This window comes from Pantherophis guttatus, chromosome 7 (genome assembly GCF_059756535.1).
Source record: "Pantherophis guttatus breed Tessera chromosome 7, ASM5975653v1, whole genome shotgun sequence".
Classification (NCBI taxonomy): domain Eukaryota; kingdom Metazoa; phylum Chordata; class Lepidosauria; order Squamata; family Colubridae; genus Pantherophis; species Pantherophis guttatus.
The window spans coordinates 14,296,767-14,321,979 of record NC_142069.1 but is presented as its reverse complement, the minus strand read 5'-3'; the positions used below and the strand labels follow the sequence as shown (position 1 = coordinate 14,321,979).

The window sequence follows — 25,213 nt, the reverse complement described above, 5'->3', positions numbered from 1 at the left end:
GGCTGGGGAATTCTGGGAGTTGAAGTCCTCCAGGCTTAAAGTTGCCAAGGTTGGAGAGCCCTGGTCTAGCTGAAGGCATCTCTGGCTGGGGAATTCTGGGAGTTGAAGTCCTCCAGGCTTAAAGTTGCTAAGGTTGGAGACCTCTGGTCTAGCTGAAGGCATCTCTGGCTGGGGAATTCTGGGAGTTGAAGTCCTCCAGGCTTAAAGTTGCCAAGATTGGAGACTCCTGGTCTAGCTGAAGGCATCTCTGGCTGGGGAATTCTGGGAGTTGAAGTCCTCCAGGCTTAAAGTTGCCAAGATTGGAGACCCCTGGTCTAGCTGAAGGCATCTCTGGCTGGGGAATTCTGGGAGTTGAAGTCCTCCAGGCTTAAAGTTGCCAAGGTTGGAGAGCCCTGGTCTAGCTGAAGGCATCTCTGGCTGGGGAATTCTGGGAGTTGAAGTCCTCCAGGCTTAAAGTTGCTAAGGTTGGAGACCTCTGGTCTAGCTGAAGGCATCTCTGGCTGGGGAATTCTGGGAGTTGAAGTCCTCCAGGCTTAAAGTTGCCAAGGTTGGAGAGCCCTGGTCTAGCTGAAAGCATCTCTGGCTGGGGAATTCTGGGAGTTGAAGTCCTCCAGGCTTAAAGTTGCCAAGGTTGGAGAGCCCTGGTCTAGCTGAAGGCATCTCTGGCTGGGGAATTCTGGGAGTTGAAGTCCTCCAGGCTTAAAAGTTGCCAAGGTTGGAGACCCCTGGTCTAGCTGAAGGCATCTCTGGCTGGGGAATTCTGGGAGTTGAAGTCCTCCAGGCTTAAAGTTGCCAAGGTTGGAGACCCCTGGTCTAGCTGAAGGCATCTCTGGCTGGGGAATTCTGGGAGTTGAAGTCCTCCAGGCTTAAAGTTGCCAAGGTTGGAGAGCCCTGGTCTAGCTGAAGGCATCTCTGGCTGGGGAATTCTGGGAGTTGAAGTCCGCCAGGCTTAAAAGTTGCCAAGGTTGGAGACCTCTGGTCTAGCTGAAGGCATCTCTGGCTGGGGAATTCTGGGAGTTGAAGTCCTCCAGGCTTAAAGTTGCCAAGGCTGGAGACCTCTGGTCTAGCTGAAGGCATCTCTGGCTGGGGAATTCTGGGAGTTGAAGTCCTCCAGGCTTAAAGTTGCCAAGGTTGGAGACCCCTGGTCTAGCTGAAGGCATCTCTGGCTGGGGAATTCTGGGAGTTGAAGTCCTCCAGGCTTAAAGTTGCCAAGGCTGGAGACCTCTGGTCTAGCTGAAGGCATCTCTGGCTGGGGAATTCTGGGAGTTGAAGTCCTCCAGGCTTAAAGTTGCCAAGGTTGGAGACCCCTGGTCTAGCTGAAGGCATCTCTGGCTGGGGAATTCTGGGAGTTGAAGTCCTCCAGGCTTAAAGTTGCCAAGGTTGGAGAGCCCTGGTCTAGCTGAAGGCATCTCTGGCTGGGGAATTCTGGGAGTTGAAGTCCTCCAGGCTTAAAGTTGCCAAGGTTGGAGAGCCCTGGTCTAGCTGAAGGCATCTCTGGCTGGGGAATTCTGGGAGTTGAAGTCCTCCAGGCTTAAAGTTGCCAAGGTTGGAGACCCCTGGTCTAGCTGAAGGCATCTCTGGCTGGGGAATTCTGGGAGTTGAAGTCCGCCAGGCTTAAAGTTGCCAAGATTGGAGACCCCTGGTCTAGCTGAAGGCATCTCTGGCTGGGGAATTCTGGGAGTTGAAGTCCTTCAGGCTTAAAGTTGCCAAGGTTGGAGACCCCTAGTCTAGCTGAAGGCATCTCTGGCTGGGGAATTCTGGGAGTTGAAGTCCTTCAGGCTTAAAGTTGCCAAGGTTGGAGAGCCCTAGTCTAGCTGAAGGCATCTCTGGCTGGGGAATACTGGGAGTTGAAGTCCTCCAGGCTTAAAGTTGCCATGGTTGGAGACCCCTGGTCTAGCTGAAGGCATCTCTAGCTGGGGAATTCTGGGAGTTGAAGTCCTCTAGGCTTAAAAGTTGCCAAGGTTGGAGACCCCTGGTCTAGCTGAAAGCATCTCTGGCTGGGGAATTCTGGGAGTTGAAGTCCTCCAGACTTAAAAGTTGCCAAAGTTGGAGACCTCTGGTCTAGCTGAAGGCATCTCTAGCTGGGGAATTCTGGGAGTTGAAGTCCTCCAGGCTTAAAAGTTGCCAAGGTTGGAGACCCCTGGTCTAGCTGAAAGCATCTCTGGCTGGGGAATTCTGGGAGTTGAAGTCCTCCAGGCTTAAAAGTTGCCAAGGTTGGAGACCCCTGGTCTAGCTGAAGGCATCTCTCGCTGGGGAATTCTGGGAGTTGAAGTCCTCCAGGCTTAAAAGTTGCCAAGGTTGGAGAGCCCTGGTCTAGCTGAAGGCATCTCTGGCTGGGGAATTCTGGGAGTTGAAGTCCTCCAGGCTTAAAAGTTGCCATGGTTGGAGACCCTGGTCTAGCTGAAGGCATCTCTGGCTGGGGAATACTGGGAGTTGAAGTCCTCCAGGCTTAAAAGTTGCCAAGGTTGGAGACCCTGGTCTAGCTGAAGGCATCTCTGGCTGGGGAATTCTGGGAGTTGAAGTCCTCCAGGCTTAAAGCCGGGGGGGGGGGTCGGGGAGTCCAAGGGGTGGAGCGTCGCGACGGGGGATGGGTGGCGGGGAATGAACCAAGCGAGGTGGAAGGTGGCGCCTTCGTCCATTCCGGCCGGCGGAGCTTGTTGGCATGAAGTCGACCCAGCCATTCCGGGAGGGCGGCAACTCGCCCCTCGCACCCACCAGAGAGGCGAACTGAGGGAAGCGAATTAGGGAGGACCGCAGACGGGAGCCGACCAACTCCGGTCAGGGTCGGTGGGTGGGTGGGTGGGAGAGGAGGAGACCCTTCCGGAGCGGGGCGGCGCGGAAAGAGAGGAAGCCAGAGAGGAAGAAGAAGAGGAAGAAGAGGAAGGCGGCGCTATGGGTCTCCGGCGCGAGAGCGAGGCTGCTGCACAGCGGGTCTGAGAGCCCTCAGCACCAGGGAGGGCTCGCCATTGTCACCCCCCCCAACCCCCACTTTGGAAAGGCAGGCGTGCGCGCGCGCGCGCGCGCACACACACACAGGCACTCTGACACGCGCGCCTGCCTGCCTGCCTGCCTGCCGGACTTGGCGCTGGCTCGGCGGCGTCTGTGTGGGTCTCGCGCGCCCTGCGGACTTGCTCTTCCCCCGCGCCTCGCCCGGGCGGGCGAGCGGGCGGGCGGGCAAGCGAGGCTTGCTGGCGACTCGGGCGGCTGCAGCGGCGTCGGCGGCGTGGCGGCCTCTCGCGCCCCTTTTCTTGCTTCAATGCCCGGCGCTCTCGGCTCGGGAGGAAGGTGCGGCGCCCTGATGAGCGGCTTCTCCCGGCTCTGGCTCTTTGTTTTCCTGCTTGAGGTAAGAGCGAGCGCCTGTCCTGGAGGAGGCCGAGCGGTCCCGCCGCCGCCGACTCCTCGGCCAAGCTGAGCGGAGAGAAGCCAACCAGCCTTGGACTCTCCGTCTTTTCTCTCCAGAAGGGTCCGGCTTCGGGGCCACGGCGACCCCAAACCCGCCACCTTCCTTCTTGGGGGTGGGGGGGAGACTCTTGCGATTATTTCCCCAGTGGTGTCCCCCCCCCACACCTTTTTTGGTGTGTGTGTGTGTGTGTGGAAGCGTGGCTAACGGATTTGGGTTCGGCTTCCTGGGGCGAAATGGGATGTGTGTGTGGGGGGTTCTTTCTCAGCACCAGACTTGATTTCCCTGAAAAGGAGGCCGATGGAGGAGAGCCGAAGAGGGGAAGGAATGGGGGAGGCAAGAACAGCACGGCGACGAGGCTGCTGTTGCTGCTGCTGCTTGATCCAGACGGAGACAAGGAGCTGGGGTGGACGGTGGGAAAGCTGAGAAGATTGGGGTGTGTGTATATGGTTTTGTGCGGGGGGGAGGATCTTGGGCTTCTCTCCGGACCTGTTTGGCCTCCTCTGGGTCTGTAGTAAGTGGAGTAGGGGATGGGTGGGTGGGTAGGTGGCAAATCCGTGTATGCTGAGGTCAGGGGAAGGCCAGGGTTGGCTTTCTGGTGAGGGGAATCAAAGTTTGGAATCTGGCTTTTGGCCTCTTTGTGCTCGGCATCTTGTTAAGGTTGAGATCTACTGTTTAAAGGGAGGAGGGAGTGGGGAGGGAGGGAAAGAAATAGAGAGAGATAGGTGGCTGGAGGGAGGGAGGGAGAGAGAGAGGGAGAGAGAGAGAGAGAAAGAGAGGGGGAGAAAGAGAGAGGGAGGGAGGAAGGGAGAGAGAGAGATAAGTGGGTGGGTGGGTGGAGGGAGGGAGGGAGAGAGGGAGGGAGAGAGAGGGAAAGAGAGAGAGAAAGAGGGAGGGAGAGAGAGATAAGTGGGTGGGTGGGGGAGGGGGAAGAGAGAGAGGGAGAGAGAGAAAGAATAAGAGAGAATGGGAGGGAGAGAGAGATGGGTAGGTGGGTGGGGGAGGGGGGAGAGAGAGAGGGAGAGAGAGAAAGAATAAGAGAGAACGGGAGGGAGAGAGAGATGGGTGGGTGGAAGGGAGGGAGGGAGGGAGAGGGAAGGAGAGAGAGGAAGAGAGAGGGAGGGAGAGAAGGGGGGGTAGAGATCATCAGTATATAACATGTTTTGCAAGCAGAAGTAAGGGGGGGGGAAAGCAAAGTCCCTTGAATCAAACTCCACCCCTGAATACCATCCTTGCAGTTGTTTTCTGGACAGCGTTATCGAAGGAGTGATGCCCTTCTACCCAGTCCAGTCTGCAATGGTGGGATGTCTAGTAGCTTTCCCGTCAAACAATTTCATTTACTTATATGGCTGTGCACCTTGTCTTTGAACTGTGGGTAGCTAACACAGCCATCAACAAAAGGTTAAAAACTCTAGAATTAAAACTTCTATGTATCAAGCCAAAACATGATTAAAAAGAATCACAATGCAATACAATCATTGGAGCATTTTTGGTCTGACTTTGGTTAGTTTTGGTTAGTTTTTGTTGGAGCCCTAGACAAAGGAAGGGGGCATCCAGTTGGACAATCTGGCCACCTCCTACAGGGATGTCTTCCAGATGTGTTGGAGTACCCCTCCCATCATCTCCAGCCTAAAATGTTATAGGAATTTGGCCAATGGCTTTTCCCCTCCCTGCTAAAACCAGCCAGCTATTTATGTACATTTTCCACCTGCTAACCCCACCCTCAGAATTCTTGAGTAGAAAATTATTGGAGGCTACTTGACATCTAATGAAAGAAATACGGTCAAATAGGCGATTTCTGCTTTGCCATCTAACATCTCTCCAGATTCCAGAAAGTAAGACAGGAAAATAGATTATCAACAAAGCAAAGAAATAATATTTGGGGCTATTTTAAGACTCATCCTCAATTTATATTAGGTGATGTTGTAGGTAAAGTGATGGGTGCAAATATTCATCTATGCCATGCCAACCAAAATACACACTCAATTCTATGCTTTCTCTCTTTGTGCTCAATTGTACATTTGTAAGTTCCAGAGTTGTTTCTTAATCTCTTCAGGATCGGCAAACATGCCAAGGGAGCTGTCAGTACATTTCATTAAACACAATTACTGAAAGGCAATTTCTTTGTGATGAAAGTCAAATCGTTTCAGGAGTTGAGATATTTCTTTTGTTGCTCTGTTGCTGTTTACGGTTGTTGTACAGCAATGTATGGCAAGTCGAAGTGCTGAACGGATAGCTCCCTGATTTTAGTTCCTCCTGCTGGTAGAGACACTCAATGCAATTTATCAATTCTAAGGGTTTTGTACTAGTGTTTGCCAAACCTGGGTAAATTAATATAGATTTTTGTAGGTGTTTTTTCTTTGGGTAATGTTACAGGAGCCCATTTCCCATAACCAGGACATTTAATTTTACCTACATCAGGTGAAAAAGGACTTTCTGATAAGCAGTTTTGGGTAAGGAAGGAAAAAGAGTTTGGGAAACTATGGTTCACACATTCAGGTATAAATTCCTTCTCTGCAAATAAATTCAGTTAGATTCAGTAGAAATTACTTCCACACACTCTGTTCAGGATTAGTTTGTGAAACTGCACCTATAAAGTCCATCTAAGAGAGAACAGTTTAGTTACAGCTTTTTTGAGTTTTAGTTGGGATATTTCTTAGCCTTACCAAGAGATGGTAAGGATTGAACCTAATGCTTTTTGAATGCAAATCAAGTCTTCTGAGACAGGGTTCCTTTGATTATTCCAGATGAATGAAGTAACAAAGAGTGCCTATGGAGGGGATGTAGATTGGACAAGGATTGCCTTTTTCAAGTATAATCGGTTAATGCTGTTAGTGAATTCAAGTGTAAAAACTGATGTTTCTAGTAATGTAAATCACTTTGACATTTGTAATCTGGGTTGTGGCTTCTTAGGTATATTTGTTTACTTTATTAAAGTCTCATTTGCTTCTTGAGAAATAAGCAACCAGAGTAAAAAAAAAAAAAAAAACATCAGGGAAGAGAGAGAATTGTCAACTACGGAAGTGAAATTCTACTGTATTAGAAAATGTTAGGATTTGTATGGTTGATAAAGGTTGATAGAGTTGCTGTATAAAAAGTCTTTGAGGGTAAGGTTGGAGGGAGTTTTCTTAATCTAAAAAAAGGCAGACTAAATGATGATTTATTTCAGGCTGCTTTGAATCTCCTTGAGACAAATACAATTTCTTCATATATCAGCATATTTTTTCATGATATGGCAGTCTCTTATTAGATTCCAGGAACTGCTCAGTTTGGGAATATGGCCATTTTAGCCCTTGCAATCTATGGCCACCCAGCAGAAGGAATCTTTGCTTCTGAGTCATCGGTCTTGTAATTGTCTCTGATTTTCTAAAGTGCCTTTTCTCTATGCCACTTATTTTATGGGATGGTCTCTCTAGGGACATCAATGCCAGTATTAATTGCCTTCCATTTCCCATTCAAGTTCTTTGCATGCCCAGTTCCTGAGCTGATCATTTTCAGGGTGGCGGTATATGTTGCTTATTCTATCTTTCTTAAAAAAAAAAAAAGATAATGAAAGATACAGACAATATGTGGAGTGCATTAGGGATTGTAGCATTCTTATTTTTTGAGCAAAGTAGAGCTAAAATAAATTCAAGCTTCTGAACTTTGCATATTAATGGTAACAGGAGCTCTGTTCTTGTAGAGGGCTGTACATAATCCTAGAGAAATGGTTTGTCTTGGTGGCTCCATCTTTGACAATAGAGTTGCTTCTGATTCTGCCTGCTTAATTCTATGAATATGCAAAAGGATTTTGCGCACCATCAGCTACTTATTTATAGGTCCCTTGGCTGTATTTTGCAGAACATATTTACACAGGTTCCTGTAAATAAACAGTGGTTTGTGTGCAGTTTTTCAACCAAACTGTATGCACAGATGTCAAGGATACATATGCAGCTTCCTCTGGATCAAATTAATAATATTTACACTTTTGCTCAATGGCTTTGACATTCCTTTTCTCTGCTTATAAAAGAGGATATTCTAAAAGCATGTTTGGCTCGTTGTGACTGATTTATGCAATAGAGAATCATGCTCTATTTTTGTATTTTAATTCTCCCGCAAACCACATTTATCCCTTTAAAGCCTTGTGTGCAGTTTCAAGAGTCCGTCCCCCAATGGTTACAAAATTATATCTTTGAATATGACAGTAGAAAAGATTATTAATTACCTTGAGAGTAATCATTGAATGGATTAAATTGATTTACTTCAATTAAAATTTCCGGTACATTAAGTGCATTCAGTTCTTTTTCTAGCCTTGCCAGCAGTTCGATCCTGACCGGCTCAAGGCTGATTCAGCTTTCCATGCTTCCGAGGTTGGTAAAAATGGGGACCCAGATTGTTGGGGGTAATATGCTTACATTTGTAAGCCTCTTAGAGACAGTTGTAAAGCACTATGGAGTGGTATATAAGTGCTATTGCTATTATCCAGGACTCCATATAGCCATGTACCTTGAAGTATTTGGGTATCTTTAATTGAGATGATAATGCCTTGACTTGATTAAGCAGTCTTTTTGTCTTTGGGAATTTGTCATAAAATAGTTTTCACTTCTCAACTCTAATTTTATTTATTTATTAAATCTATTGGCCACCCATTCACCACGGGGTAACCCTAATGTTTTAATGTTGAGTTTTAAGAAGAACTCAAAGACTCAAATATATCAAGAACAACCACTAAGCAAGGTAATTGTTAAGTGAGTTATTTCTCATTTTATGACCTTTTTGCCATCACTACAGTAGTTGGGTGAATCATGTGGTTCTTAAGTAAATCTGGCTTCCCCTATTGACTTTATTTATTAGAAACTCTGTAGGAAAGTTGCAGATGACAATCCAAGGATGATGCAACCATCATAAATATACTGTACATGTGGTTGATGGCACCTGAAGTTTGATCATGGGGATGCTGCGACGGCCATAAGTGTGAGAACTAATTATAAGTCAATTTTTTTCAGTGCCATTGTAACCTTGAACAATCATTACATGAATGGTTGCAAGTCAAGGACTACCTGTATTATAGAATCAGAGTATATTCTTGATGTATTTGGGTCTTTGAGTTCTTCTTAACACTGCGAGCTTCGTTGCACATGACATTTTACTCAGTATGCCTGTTGTTCCTCCTCTTCCCGTCTCCGTCTTTTTCCCTGGGTGCATTTCTTATGCTCCGTGAAACATTGTTAAATACAAAGCTGACAGCCACCCAAGCTTTGCACCATTGATTCTAGTGAAGATTGTGCTCAAAGGACAATATCATTAGCATCTTCTGTAAGCAAGAAAGGAAGAACCCTTTCCTATAATTTTTTTGCAACATACTGTAGTTGCAGTCTCTATCCTCAGATAAATATTTATTTGTGATTTTCATCTGACTAACTTTACTCCTTGGAAATGCTGGGAAATGCATGGTGGGTTCTGCCATCCTTGAGTTACTGCCATCTTGAGATAAGATGGCTGGCCTATAAATATTATAAATAAATAAATCCTAAAATCTTTGGATCCCCTGAGAATCTCCAGGATCTCCAAAAGGCATCCATAGTTATCCCAGATTAAATACCAAATGAAAAATAAATTAAAATTTACTCTAAAAGTGAGATGGGTGGTTTCTAAATTTGATAAATAAATAAATAAATAATCCTTAATGAAGTCACCATATTTTCTCTTGTGGTTTGGTGTTCACCTGAGATTTTTGAAGGACTTACTTTGTATTTATTCTGGGAATGGCTAGGACCAAGTGTATTAGATTTATATATTGTACATCTCATTCTGCAAAGTGATCATGAGAAGAGCTGTGGTGGCGCAGTGGTTAGAATGCAGTATTCCAGGCAAATTCTGCTGATTGCCAGCAGTTTGATCCTGCCTGGCTCAAGGTTGACTCATGCTTCCATCCTTCCGAGGTGGGTAAAATGAGGACCCAGCTTGTTGGGGGCAATATGCTGATTCTGTAAACCGCTTAAGAGGGCTGGAGAGCACTGTGAAGGGGTATATAAGTTTAAATATTATTGCTATTGCTGTTATCACCAAGGAAGAACTTGTAGAATTTTCTGCCACTGCTCCTACAAATAACCTGTCTAGCTTTGGGTTTTTATGCATTTTATATTGAAGGGAAGTTGATACTATACCTCACATATCGGAAACTTTGGGCTAGACTTATTAAATTGTATAAATAAGCAAGTATAATCTTAAGATTTGGAAGGGGATGGTTTGAAATTGAAGGAAAGAAATAAGTTAGATCAAGAAGGAGAGATAGGAGCACAACAATGCAGGCCACTTCTGCTAAAGATGCTGATTATTTGGGAGGTATGTTCTGCCTAATGGAAGGCTGGAAAAAGCTTGAGCAGGTTGTTTTGTTGTCTTCTTCATTTCAACATTTAGCTCAGGCCAAAGGTAGAATTCATGGCCGATTAGAATTGAATGGGCTAGAAAGTGCCTCTGAAAGATATTAAATGTATTCACACAATAGGCTTAACCTGGGTTCTGAATTAATCATTTAGGGGTTTGCACAATACACTAAGCTATCAGTTAATCAAATGAGTAAGATTTTAAATAACCAAACAGGTGAATGATGGAGTACTAAATATATTTCTTTCTGTTCAACTCTATTGAATGTAATTGAACTTCGGTGTTCTCTGCTTTGAGTTGATATTTTATTTCACCTTTATTAACAGTATTAGGTGACAGGCAACATAATCTATTGCTGAGAATACTATGTTCAGGTAGTCCTCGACTTACAACCACAATTGTACTCAAAACTTCTGTTGCTAAATAAGGTAGTTGGTAAATCAGTTTTGCCCCCTTTGTGATGATTTTGGCCACAGTTGTTAAGTGATTCACTGCAGTTGTTAAGTTAGTAACCCGGTTGTTAAGTGAATCTGTCTTCCTCATTGACTTTGCTTGTCAGAAACTTGCAAAAAAATTATCACATGACTCCAAGACATTGCTACCGTCATAACTGTGAGTCAGTTGCCAAGCATCCAAATTTTGATTACGTGACCATGAGGATGTTGCAATGATCATAAGTGTGAAAAACAGTCATAAGTCACTTTTTTAGTGCCGTTGTAACTTTGAATGGTCACTAAATGAACTGTTGTAAATCAAGAACTACCTGTATAGTGTGTGTGTGTCTCTGTCTCTCCCCTCCCTACACAAAATATCTAGCTCCTTCTAGCTTTGGTTCACTCACAGCTTTGATTTTCTATTCATTAGTCAGAGAACAATTCTCTGAAATTCCATTACTCTTGTTGTGTGAAACTGAGGATCAAGAAATCAAGTTGTATCCTTGCTGTGAATAGCACAGTGTGTGCCTCGAAGTGTAAAACAATGGGCAGAAGGGCTGGATATATTATATGCTGAAGCTAGCACAAAGCTGTGAGTCCAATATCCAAGCGGTCAGTGTCAAAATGATAACATGTGCATTTCTCCCCATGAATAAAGTAGAAAATCTCTTTTTTCCCCCCCATGGAGGAGTCAAGTGTTGGAGAATTAGAAGATGTGTGCCAAGCTCTCTTAGATGAATCAGACACATTCTTTCAGCAGGAATGTGGAGTCAGAACATATTAAAAGAAGAAGCCACACGCCAGTATGTAGCTTCTGAGATTTATAGTGTTTTCTTTTAATTTGTCTCAGGTCCTGATACTTGTCAGAAATGCTTATCAAGCAGACTGAAAATTGAGAGAAATATTTAGCATGCATTGCTGGGTTCTCCATTTCATCTGTGTGCAGAAAGACACAAGAGCAACCTAATTGGCCGGTGAGAGAGAGAGAGAGAGAGAGACAGACAGACAGACAGAAGGAGAGACAGAAGGAGAGGCAGAGAGAGAGAGAAAGAGAGAAAGAGAGAAAGAGAGACAGAGAAAGAAAGACAGAAAGAGAGAGAAAGATAAAAAGAGAAAGAAAGAGAGAGAGAGAGAGAAGGAGAGACAGATTGAGCAAGAAAGAAAGAGACAGAGAAAGAAAGAGAAAAAGAGACAGAGAGAGAGAGAGAAAGAAAGTGAGAGAGACACACACAGAGAGAAAGACACACAGAGAGAAAGACAAAGAGAGAGGAGAGACAGAGAGTGAGCAAGAAAGAAAAAGAGAGAGAGAGAAAGAGAGAGAGAGAGCGAGCGAGGGAGGGAGAGAGATTATAAGGATATCTGAACTACTAGCAGCAGCATACAGTAATCCAAATAAAACCAATACAATATTTTCTAGGTTTCTGGTGGATGTGAAACAAAGTAAGCCAGAAATATCCAGGTAATCCTCAACATACAACCACAGTTGAGCTCAAAATTTCCATTGCTAAGGCACTTGTGAAGTGAGTTTTGCCCCATTGTATGACTTTTTTTTGCCAAAGTTAAGCAAATCACTGCAGTTCTTAAGTGAACTATGCTGTTATTAAGCGAATCTACCTTTCCCCACTGCTTGTAGAAAACCAACTGGGAAGGTTAGAAATGGTAATCACATGATCCTAGGACAGTGCAATTGTCACAAATATATTCCAGTTGCCAAGTGCCCAAATTTTGATCACGTGACCATGGGGATGCTGCAACGGTCGTAAGTATGAAAACTGGCCATAAATCATGTATATATAGCAAGGATTGGCTAAAGAAAGGTCAGGATTGTATAGGCTGGAAATATGTAGAAGAAGCTTTCATTCTGCAGTGGATAGGCAGTGGTTAAAATGATGAGGATTTTATATACTGTGTATGTATGCATGTGTATGTATATATATATATACATATATATACATATATATACATATATATATATATATATATATACATATATATACATATATATACATATATATACATATATATATATGTAGGTCTTTGGTTATTCGGGTCTTCTCCCACGTAAAATTGGAAGTGTCTTGGCGACGTTTCGACGAAGTCTCATTCATCATCTTCAGGCTGGTGTTCTCGGCTTCGTGCTTCCAGGAGCAATGTGAGATCGCAGCTGTCTCTTCCTTTTAACTGCCCAACCCAATCAGCTCACACCCCCACTAGCAGTTAAAAGGAAGAGACAGCTGCGATCTCACATTGCTCCTGGAAGCACGAAGCCGAGAACACCAGCCTGAAGATGACGAATGAGACTTCGTCGAAACGTCGCCAAGACACTTCCAATTTTACGTGGGAGAAGACCCGAATAACCAAAGACCTACATACAAACACCCGCGAAAACCTGAGAAAACAAATATATATATATATATGTTTGTGTGTGTATGTATATATGTGTGTGTATGTGTATGTATGTGTGTGTGTATATATATATATATAAAATATAAAATTTATATTTTGCTGATAAAGAAATAAAGGGAGACTAGTATAGATCTATTTCAAGCTTTTTAGCTTTCATCAGCTAGCCATACCCTTACTCGGATTCAAACTTGGGCTTCCTGCATGTTAGGCAGATGAATTAACCTTCTGAGCCACAAGTTCTCCTCCCTTCATCAGCTTGAGCCAGGGGAAAGATTAAGTGTTTTTTCTATCGAGACACCTGGTCTGCCCCAACATGTGGGAGGGGGCATTCTGCTCCTTTTCGCCTTTCAGCTCCAATCCAGGAGCCCTCAAGCAGTTGCATTCACGACAAACCATTTTATACCAAATTTGTCTTTGGTTTTATACCAAATTTGGTTTGTTGTGAATGCGACTGTTTGAGGGCTCCTGTATATATATCTGGGTTTTCTATCGAAGCAACCTGGTCTACCCAAATATGGGAAGGAGCATACCGCTTCCTTTTCACCTTTCAGCCCCAATCCAGGAGCCCTCATCAGGCAGTCGCTTTCACGACAAACTATTTTGTGTTAAATTTATATTTACTGACAAATAAAGGGAGAATAGATCTATTACAAGCTACTTAGCTCTCATACACACATTTGTGTGTGTGTGTGTGTGTGTGTGTGTGTGTGTGTGTATAAATAAAAGTCTTGCAAAGAACATAAAAATTAACACAACTAAAAGAGCAAAAGAAGCAAAGGAAGGAAGAAAGAAAATAAATAGTACAGACTATATATATCACATGTTTTCCCATTCTCTTGCTCCCTTCTTTCTAAGATTTTTTGGGGGGGCATTTTATTTTTTTATTCCTCCTCAAGACTTCCCTAAAGAGCTTTTGTTTTCCTTTCAACTTATTTCTTCAGGATTGAGGGCGCCTTTACAAGAGATTTGATTAAGCTTTTTCATGAGAGTCAGAAGTCTTCCTATATTCTTTCTATCAATCAAATCCTGCCTCTCCCAATCTTTCTGGAACTAGACAAATTAGATGTCCTTTATACCGGGACTTGTTGACAGCCCATAAAATAGATTTTCCCAGCATTATCATTCCAGCGATACCATTTAACATCAAGGCTGAAACCGATATCAATCTTATAATCAACAGCAGGCTTTGCAAAAACACTCCTGGATTGGCAGCAGTCAGTATCATCTCTCTGAGCGTTTCTAACTTATCCTGGATATAGTAATAATAGTTTTGCTGGAATGAAATTGGTAGGTCCTGTGATTTATCAGCTGCTAGTCGGAGCTCAGGTTTTGGATCCAACATATACAGTACCTGTACGGCTGATACAGGAGGAATTCAAACTTACGCTCTGCAAGGAAGCTTCATGGATGGCTTTCTGACAGTTATGCCATTTAAATCAAGGCAAACGTTTTGCAGCTAGACACTGAAGTGTTTTTTATTTTGAAATATTTTTTTTTTAATTTGATTTATATGCCGCCCTTCTCCGAAGACTCAGGGCGGCTTACAATGTGCTCAGCAATAGCCTTCATCCTTTTGTATATTTATACAAAATCAGCTTACTGCCCCCACAAACTGGGTCCTCATTTCACCTACCTTAGAAAGGATGGAAGGCTGAGTCAACCTTGAGCCTTGGCGAGATTCGAACCCTGCAGTAATTGCAGGCAGCTGGTCTTAACAAGCTTAATAACAGGGTGCCTTAAGCCCCTGTACTACATGTAGTAACATTTGAGATATCTATCATCTATCAATCTATCAGTCCATTCACCCATCCATCTACCCATCCATCCATCCATCCATCCATCCATCCACAGTCCTCAACCTAGTGATAGTAAGTAACAACCAACCCCCTGAAAGGTATTTATGACCTAGTTCTGAAGTTCCAGTGGCATCTACCCCTCCCCCCCACAAATTGCATTGTTACATTTTGGGTATTCAGTAACTGGCTGCATTTACAACTAGACACAAGAACAGTTGTTTCCCGAACTCCATCACTCTGCTAAACAAATGAATTCCCTCAATACTGTCAAACTATTTACTAAGTCTGCACTACTATTAATCTTCTCATCGTTCCTATCACCCATCTCCTTCCACCAATGACTGTATGACTATAACTTTGTTGCTTGTATCCTTACAATTTATATTGACTGTTTCCTAATATGATTTGATTGCTTATTTGTACCCTATGACTATCATTAAGTGTTGTACCTTATGATTCTTGACGAACGTATCTTTTCTTTTATGTACACTGAGAGCATATGCACCAAGACAAATTCCTTGTGTATCCAGTCATACTTGGCCAATAAAATTCTATTCTATTCTTCTATTCTACTCTACAACTATTTGCAGCATTCTGCAGTACTTGACTGCGATTTATGGTTTTGGCAAAAAACAATATTTACTTCTAGCTTTTGGAAAAAATCTCATGGTCAACAGTGGGCTCACTTAAAAACCACTGCAAAATTGGGTCAGTCATATAATGATCCATAGTTTATGACTGCAATGGACAATCTCCATTATGGTTGTAAGTCAAGGACTATTTATCTATCTATCTATCTATCTATCTATCTATCTATCTATCCATCATGTTCCCCCGAAAATAAGACCCTGTCTTATATTTTTTTTGAACCCTGAAATAAGTGCTTGGCCATGTGCTCAAAAGCCCGATTGGGCTTATTATCAGAGGATGTCTTATTTTGGGGAAAACAAGGTATCTATCATCTATATCTCTATCATCTATATCTCTATCGTCTATCTATCTATCTATCTATCTATCTATCTATCTATCTATCTATCTATCATATCTATCTAGTCAAGCAAGAGGACATGTACCTAATCTGGTCAAATTTTCTGGAGTCATTTTGGTCCTTATATAAGTTTCCAGTTTTTCCTTTTCCTCCTTTTCCTTTTTATAGAAATAATTTTCTATCTCACTGACATTATCATTACTTTTTTATTGCTGTTTAATAAAACACTTCACAAAAATAAGCCAGGGGGAAACAAACTTTTCCCAGTTCTTTGATGAGGCACTGATTTTATTTATTTGTTATTAAAAATGTTGAAAGCTGTCCTGTCGTTGAAGTCTCTGGGTGGTTTACAATAAAATAAACAGAACAATAATAAAAACCATATTCAATGAAATACAAAATTAAAAACAATATGTCAACTGAGAAACTGCAAGGCAGTCATACCAAAGATGCTTTTGCAAAAGGCAACTGGACTTTCTTGGGTATTTTTCTTTAAAAATGTTTTGCTTCTCATCCAAGAAGCTTCTTCAGTTCTTCAGCAGACTGAAGAAGCTTCTTGGATGAGAAGTGAAACGTTTTCAAGGAAAAAAACCAAGAAAGTCCAGTTGCCTTTTGCAAAAGCACCTTTGGGACAACCATGACTGGATGATTGAGAATCTCCATCGACATGCAAGGCAATCATTCGAATACTAAAACAGTGTAATGTCAGAGTTCTTCATTGGAATTGCCTAATGTTCAGTGTTGGACATTCAATTACTACTAAGAAAGTCATAGAGCATCTCGGTTTACAGATAATCATTGACTTATGACTTTACTGACTATGTGAAGTTACAACAGACTCCTCCTCTCCCAAAAAGCTACTGTATTTATGATTCGCTTTTGAAGTTCTGATGTCATCCCTGTGATTATATGACCACATTTTGAGCACTCTGCATCCGGCCCACTTTTATGGATGTTTGCAGCACTTCACGGTCACATGGCCATGATATACAACGTTTTTGCCAGAAATGAGTGTTTCCTTTCTGTTTTTGGAAAAACAGAGCCATTAAGCATTGACTTAATAACTCCCACATTCACTTAGCAACTTTCACATGCACTGAATGACATTGCAAAAAAGATCGTAAAATTGATCTGGTGATGTGGTGACTCATTTTACGACCATGATGACTTACAACCATAATTGCCAGGTTCAAGTGCGGTGGTAATTCAAGGACCCCAGTATTGAGTTTGGCTATGTCAGCTGAGCCCTCAGTCAATCAGTAACTATAAGTAACTTTAATGTATCCTTTCTTTTATGTACACCGAGAGCATATGCACCAAGACAAATTTCTTGTGTGTCCAATCACACTTGGCCAATAAAGAATTCTATTCTATTCTATTCTATTCTATTCTATTCTATTCTATTCTATTCTATTCTATTCTATTCTATTCTATTCTATTCTATCCCATCCCATCCCATCCCATCCCATCCCATCCCATCCCATCCCATCCCATCCCATCCCATCCCATCCCATCCTGCTCTAAGGGAGGGGAAAAATTATTTCAGCCAACATTCCCCCACTCACAACACACACCTGTCCAGGTTTCTTTGCATTTTTGGAGAGCTACACCTCCTCTACTTCACTCATTCTTATAACTTGGCATCTTTTAATGAAAAACCTCTGTCTCTTCTTATGTAAAAGGAAATGATTTATATTATGTGTCACTGGAATGTTGCCATGTAGGGAGAACATTAAAATGCATAATTTCATGAGCAACAGTATTTAGAATTCAGAATGGCCCATTTAATGCTAATGTTCTGACTTAAATACTGTGCTTTGTCTTAATTAGACAAAATAATCCTTCAATGCTTGGATAGTTCAGTAAATTGCTGGCTGGCCTACCTCCTCCAGATTCGTGAACATGCATTGCTTAATCCTTATGGATTTTGAAAAGAATGGGAAATGGAAAGAGATTAATATATTTGCTCAGGCTCAGGCTCTGGGCCCATTTTGCATCTGTGTTTAAATCATATTGCATAATCGAGATTAAGAAGGGTAAAAAAGATCTGATTTAGGAGGCCCATCCAGAGGGAAAATGGTAACTGAACTCCTACTACCACCCAAACTGCTTATGACAGCCTGTGAATTATTGGTGACTATTTAAGGAGAGAGTAAAGAATATAGGGACATGGTGGCTCAGTGGCTAAGATGCTGAGCTTGTCAATCAAAAGGTTGGCAGTTCAGCGATTCAAATCCCTAGTGCCGCGTAACGGGTGAGCTCCCAGCTTCTGCCAACCTAGCAGTTTGAAAGCACATAAAAAAATGCAAGTAGAAAAATAGGGACCACCTTTGGTAGGAAGGTAACAGCGCTCTGTGTGCCTTTGGTATTTAGTCATGCCGGCCACATGACCACGGAGACGTCTTCGGACAGCACTGGCTCTTTGCCTTTGAAACAGAGATGAGCACCACCCCTAGAGTCAGGAACAACTAGCACATATGTGTGAGGGGAACTTTTTTAAAAAAGTTATCCATTTCCAAGGTTTGAACCTTAACTAAATCATAAGAAAATTGCATCAACTTATTTTTCATTTTGACTTTCACAATAGATTTATAAGTAAATTATTATGTGAGAAGTATGTAAGCATTTGTTTAAAATTGGGGTGAGTCCTCCCCATTTATTTTCTCTGTTTTCTTTCTATTTTTTTTTAACCTTCTGCCATTAAAAATCCAATTTTAAAATGAAGATAATTATTTGGGCTAAGTGAAAATGACACATGGTAATGAAAGACAGAAGTGGAAAGGAATGAGTTACAGATGAATGAATTTGGAGAAAAGTTGAATTAATTTGTACTTAAACTTGTTTTTTTTAAAAAAAACAAAACAAAACAAAAACCAGAACATCAGAAATAAATGATGAATTTGGGGAAAAAACTAATCAAAGCCTAGCTCTATGCCATTATGCTCTGAGGCCACATTCCTTCTATGTACCTTATTCTGAATGTGTGAAAAAGATAAGGGCCCTGTTAGTTGGGAATTAAAGTGTCAGGATAGAGTTTATTTCATGCTACCTATACACATGAACCTGAACTATTAACAGTCAAGGTGAATTGGCATCACAATAAGAGTTGGCCAACTTCAAGGGGGACTGGATTTAGGTCTCATATGCTGATGTAGAGATTCCAAACTGATGATGCATTTGACCCCACCCTCTGGCTCAGCCTAGTCATCTCTACATCCAGAGCTACAGTCCAGGCTGGGCAAAAAATAGTAAGAGATTCAAAGGAGAATTTTCAGATATAGAATCTGAACAGAGATGATGTTTATTGCATGACCATAGAGCACTGTTAGCTAGCTTAGAAATAGATAACATTGAAAAGGGTACAATCCAGCCATACCACCTTCTGAAGGACCATGAAAGATAATCCATTGATGAAATGGTACCTCTGGCACAGGCATGGCTGAATAGATTTGGTCTGTTTTTAGCTTTCTCAGGTGATTTTAAAGATGAGGGTAAAGGGAAGAGATATTGGGAGACAAGGCACTTGCTTTTATATCTCTAAAGCCCCTTGAAAGTTTTAAAAAAGAGTTATGGATGAAAATTGGCTCATTTTGTTGTCTAAATTCTGTGAGGTGACCTTGGGAGGCAGGACAGGACAGAAATCAGATATTGTTTGTATATGTAGCTCAGGATGTGATTGATTGCTCAATTTAGTATATCCATATACAAAATTTTAGAATTGTAATCCTCTGTGCCATTATTCCTTCTATCCTTGTGGTCTTCTATATTTTGGGGACCATTTTTCAAGGGGGGGGGAAAGTACCACCAGTGAAGGATTTGAGACTTAAATTTTCTTAGATTTTTAAATTGTTCAGGGAATATAGCTGGCTCTCTACTGTATTCATTTGGAATCTACTGTGTGAAAGATTGTGGAAACAGATAATAAACAGAGCTGAAGCCATCAAATTAATCTCATTTGAGTATGAAATTTTAATTATGGCTAGTCCAATCTCCTAATCTGCTTTAATTGTGGTCTGTGAATAAAATGAGAGTGGGAAGGTCAGGCATGCTACTGTAGAATTGTTACTGTTGTTAGATGACCCATGATCCAGAGACTCTTCTGACAAATTACAGTCTATCATTCCAACACAACTGGAGGGCAATAGTTTGGGGAAATCTACTTTAAGTCATCATTCTGCTAGATTGCCAACTGGAAGGCAACTATGCCAAGAGCTGCAGTTCTTAAACTGTAGGTCATGACACTTCCTGGCAGACAGACCCATTTACTTTCAAATAACCACACAATAAATATGACATTGTTGTGCAGCCCAAGTTGAAGTTGATCTCATTGCTTGGAATAACCATCACGTTTCATTGTTTCCAATCAGATCTTCTGAGAGTGCTCATTTGTGGATAAACAAAAGGCTTCCCATGGCACTTTTTCTTATACTCCCTTCTGTGCTGAACCACTAAATTGCCTGCTTGCAGAAAACATAAGTATTTCACTTTTTGGATATGCAATAACTATTTCGGATATACAAAGCTATGTAATTTCCCAGTAATGACTGCTTAACAGCAGAAGAGCTGCACAACCTGTATATCAGAAGTCTATTATCTCCTATTTAGAATATAATACGATTGTCTGTTCAGTGCTCTTCTAGTTGATTGATTCACAGGGTGACTCAAGAGCATTTCCACTCTCCATTATTGCTAATAATCCTCAAGTACGCTTAACATCCAATACAGTCATATGTGAGATGGGGGTGGGTGGGTAAGAATGAAATTTCCATTGAAGACATTGCTTTGACCTCCATCCTCAACAAGGTTTTAAATTGTGCAGTTATTTATTAGAGCATCCTACGGATTACTGATTGTCTTTAAATGAAGAAAACAAGTTCAATTAATTGTTAGGACATCAAATAGTAAAATATATATTTATTGCTGAAGGATGCAAAAAGTATTATATTGCAGAGCTTGGTTCATACAACACACCTAACCTGGTTAATGGATTGAGCCACATTCCTACAATACATTGAATCATAGAGGTAGCAAACAGACTGGTCTTGCCCAGCCTTCTAAACCACAAGGTTTAGAATCCAAAGGACCACAGCATAGGGAACTTCTGAGACTCCACCTATCATCATCATCTTCTTCTTCTTCTTCTTCTTCTTCTTCTTCTTCTTCTTCTTCTTCTTCTTCTTCTTCTTCTTCTTCTTCTTCTTCTTCTTCCTCCTCCTCCTCCTCCTCCTCCTCCTCTTCCTCTCCCTCTCCCTCTCCCCTCCCCCCCTCCTCTTCTAGATCCAACATTAAACTGCCAGAATGAAGCCACCTCTGGTCAAAAATAAATGATTATTTATACATATTTCTGATAGTAGCTGACCTACCAGTAGATGGGCTGGGCTGTGTGTCTCTCCACATTCACATAGCGTGTTGTTATCTGCTAAGAGCTTCCACTTGAGCACATTAATTCACAACCTATTCAGGGTCCTCCACGTGTTATAAGGGAGGCCAGATCCTTCAGACATATCCTCCTTTAATGGTATTTCTGGCTAGTCTCCTTCCTCCATCTTTTGATTCAATTGTGTTCTTGTGTATTCTCAAGAATGTTTGTTCTCACCATAAAGCAGTTCCTGGATCTGAGTCAGTGGGCTTGGGGCATATGTCCATTCAGAGGAATCAAGGATTATTTTCTTGCTTAGTTCTCTCAACATCTGCTGCTAGTTTTCTCCTGGTCTTAGGTGGGACAATCCAGCAAGAGGATATATTTTCTCAATTGGTGTAGGCTAGAGACAACCTGTCACAAAGTGTACTGCTTCACTGAAGTGATATTAACTTGATTTGCATGTGCAGATGTTCCCCAGACTGGAGCAGCATACTCTGCTGCAGAGACTTCAGATACCACCCATGCTTTAGTAACTGAAAATAACAACAACAACAACAAAAGTAGATGAATACTCACTTGGAGAATGAAAATGAACACAAAGTCTGCATAGAGAGGAAAGTTTGGAGCGTTTAAGTTTTATACAACAAATGTCTTACAATGTAATGTAAGCAAAGAACTATTGATAGCACAAGACAGAGATGGAGGTAATAGAGATTTGCAAAATGCTAAGTAGGGACTTTGCTTGGGTGGGAATTAAATTTAATAGCACTGTTTGGCTTGCTCTGGCAAGGCAAAGCAATCATGACAGCTCTTCACCCAGTTAGCATAATTGTGGGGTTCCAGGACCTTGGATAAGGAGATCTGGCTAGGTTAATTAATGGTGGACTATCTTACAAGTAGTCTCAATTTATATCCATTTGTTTAACAATGATCTGGAATTACGATGATCATTGCAAAATGTTGCACCACTACCCCCATGGTTACATGGCTCAGCAATTTGGGTGCTTGGCAACCTGTTTGTGCTGGTTGCTAAGCACCCTGCAATAATGTGATTGCCATTTGCAATCTTCTGTGCAAGCTTCCCCAGAAGGATGCTGCTGGCAGCCATCGAACTAAGATTTCCTCCTGGCAGGCAGCTCTTTGAGAATCTAAGCCAGAAGGAAATCTCTGCAGTCATTAAGTACTTCGGACATTAAGTAAATCTGGTGTCCTCTATTGACTTTGCTTGTTGAAAGTCCCCTGCAAAGTTTGCAAATAGTGATCACATGACTTGAGGATGCTACAACCATGGTAAATATATGCCGGTTTCCAAACACCCAAATATTGATCACATGGCTGAATGGACACAGTGATGGAAGTGTGAGGATCAGTCATGGGTCACTGTTTTCATGCTGTTGTGACCTCAAACAATCATTAGATACGTGTGTAGAAAGTTAGCACTCACCCCTCTCCTAGAAGAATGAAATGTTTTAGGAAATATTAAAAAGGCAGAATATTATATTTCCCTGGATGAAAAATGGAGAAACATGTTTTTCTTAAAAGACAGAAAGCAGACTCAATCTCCCTCCCACCAGCAGATTTTTATACCCATTGAGAAAGATTGGGCCAGCCTATCTACAAAACAAAAGACCTTCAGCTCCAGGGTGAAGGGATTAAGACACAACCCTCCAGGACATAATAGGATTAACCCACTTGGTAGCAGAGCTCACCACGTTGCATAATCACCTGGGGACATAGCATCAGTCCAAACTTCAGCCAAACTTAAACTCAGACAAACATGACCCCTACAGGCCCCATGGGAATCTGACAAAAGCCAATAGAATACATGTTTTTCACCCCTGATTATAGGCTGACCATCAACTTTCTCCAACAACCTATATATTATACTTTTTCCCCTTCCTTCATGGTCAGTTCCAGTCAATATTGACAGGGGGAGAAGAGGTTATCCCCTAGCCCTCTTCCATGTGGGGTGATACAGAATTCCATGCTCTGTCACCTCCTGTTTAACATCTACATGAAACTGCTAAAAGAGGTCATATACTGGTTAGGAGTTCAGCATCATCAATATGCTAATGGTACTCAATTATATATTTTGACCCCAGGGCAGCCAAGCAAGGTTCCTGTCCCGATGTCTGGAGGCTGTATAAACCTGGAAGGGGAGGAATTGACTCTGACTTAACCCTACCAAGACTGAACGGCTGTGAATATAAAGACCTCCTGGAACTGAGGATTTTCTACCTTTACTCTAGTTTTGGTGCAGAGCCAGAAGTGGTACACAATTGTGGGGTCCTTATGGACTTATAATTCCTGCTCAAAGAGAAGGTGGCAGCTGAGGCCAAGAGGGCCTTTACACAGCTCCATCTGATGGTACCAGTTGCTTCTATGTCTAGTCCAAGATGCTGGTCATCATTATAAACTACTGCATGACATAAGGCTGGGTTATTTAAGAGTCTGCTATTTCCCATGGCTTCTGCCCGGTCAATACATACTGGCAGAGTTGGTGCACTCTGTGAACTTCCAAAACACAGTGCCATCTGAGATCTGTTTAGCTATCACCCCATTAAATTCCATAAGGCCTTGAAGACACAGTTGTGCCCTGGGTTAAAATGGGATAAAAAGTTGTGCCCCTTAAGGATTGTATTTTTGACTGCTTTTATATAGAGTGGCCAAATCCCATTTTACAAAATAACAGAACTGAAAGGGTCCTTGGAAATCTTCTAGTCCAGCCTCCTGCTCAAGCAGGAGACCCTACACCAGTGATGGCTAACCTTTTTGCCATCGTGTGCCAAAAGCGTGGGGAGATCGGGGGGGGGGTCACACACGTGTGCCCACATCCATAATTTTATGTGCCCCCCCATGCTCCCCCTGTTTTTGGCACGTGATGGAATGGTGGGCCCGGTAGGCCCATTTTTTTGCTCTCCCCAGGCTCCAGAGCCTTTCTAGGAGCCTGGGGAGGGCAAAAACGGCCTTCCTCACTCCCTCAGAGGCCCTCCGGAGGCCTGAAACAGCATGTTTCCTCACTTCTGGTGGGCCCAGAAGGCCTGAAAATCAACCGGCCGGTGCACGCATGTGTGCCGGAGCTGAGCTTGCGTGCCCACCAATATGGCTCCACGTGCCACCTGTGGCACCTGTGCCATAGGTTCGCCATCACGGCCCTACACATTCTGGACAAATGGCTGTCCAATGTCTTCTTAAAAATCTACAGTGATGAAGCACCCACAACTTCTGAAGGTCAGCCATTCCATTGGTTCCATTGTTCTCACTAAGGAAATTTCTCCTTAGTTCTAGGTTAGATCTCTCCTTGATAAGTTTCTATCTATTACTTCTTGTCCTCAAGTGCTTTGGAGAATAGGTTGACCCCCTCTTCTCTGAGACATCCTTACAAATATTGGAACATTGCTATCATTTCACCTCTAGTCTTTTTCTTCATTAAACTAGTTCCAGTTCGTGGAAACTTTCATCAAATGTTTTAGCTTTCAGCCCTTAATCATCTTTGTTGCTCTTCTCTGCACTCTCTATAGTTTCAACATCTTTTTTTAAATTTTCTTCTGTACTGTGTTTTTAGTGTTTATTATATTTTGAACTATCCAGAGTTAGTCTGGAGTCAGATGGTGCATAAATTGAATCTCACACATCCATACATATAAGAGTCATGTATACATATGTCTACAGGTAATCTTTAACCTGTACGACCATCATTGACCCCAAAAGTTCTGTTGCTAAGTGAGACATTTATTAAGTGAATTTTGCCCCATTTTATAACCTTTCTTGCCACAGTTGTTAAGTGAATCACCGCAATTGTTAAGTTAGTAACATGGTTATTAAGTAAATCTGGCTTCCCCATTGACTTTGCTCATCAGAAGTCTACTAAATGTGATTATGTGACCCTCTGGGATACTGCAACCGTCATAAATATGAATCAGTTGCTAAGCAACTGAATTTTGATCATGTGACCATGGGGATGCTGCAATGGTCATAAGTGTGTAAAACGGTCATAAGTCACTTTTTTTCAGTGCCACTGTAACGGTCACTGAACAAACTGTTACTGTAAATTGAGGACTAGTTGTACATCTTCCTCATTTGGATACAAATACAAATATAGATTTAAATCTCTGGAAGAAAGTACAGGTTTGAAAAATGTTTAGGCAGAAAAGCATAGTTATCCACCCATTGCATTCTATGCCGTCTTGATAGGATTGTTTTCCATAGCATATTAATAAAACTCAATGCATGTGATACATGGTCTGTTTTTCGGTAGGAAAAAGATAGGAAAGACGATAGCAGCCCTACTTGCTTCTCAGCTCAATGGGGTAAGAGCTAAAATGAGAGGCACAAGGCATGTGAATAATATAATTCAATAATAAATGCTGAAATAATTATTGGCAAAGTAGAGTGGAAGAGACAAATGTATATGCCAGTCTCTCTCGCTCTCTCTTTCTTCTTCCCCCCCTTACACATATT

At 42.2% G+C, this 25,213-nt stretch overlaps 1 protein-coding gene across 1 annotated transcript in view; it reads left to right on the top strand.

The window, feature by feature from the left end:
* The first annotated feature begins 2,850 nt into the window (after positions 1 to 2,850).
* Positions 2,851 to 25,213, top strand: part of PTPRO (protein tyrosine phosphatase receptor type O) — a 160,958-nt gene continuing 138,595 nt past the window's right edge. The window contains exon 1 of the mRNA XM_034403317.3: positions 2,851 to 3,343. Within this exon, the coding sequence (XP_034259208.2) occupies positions 3,257 to 3,343 (87 nt within the window). The 5' untranslated portion in view covers positions 2,851 to 3,256. The remainder of the gene's footprint in view (positions 3,344 to 25,213) is intronic.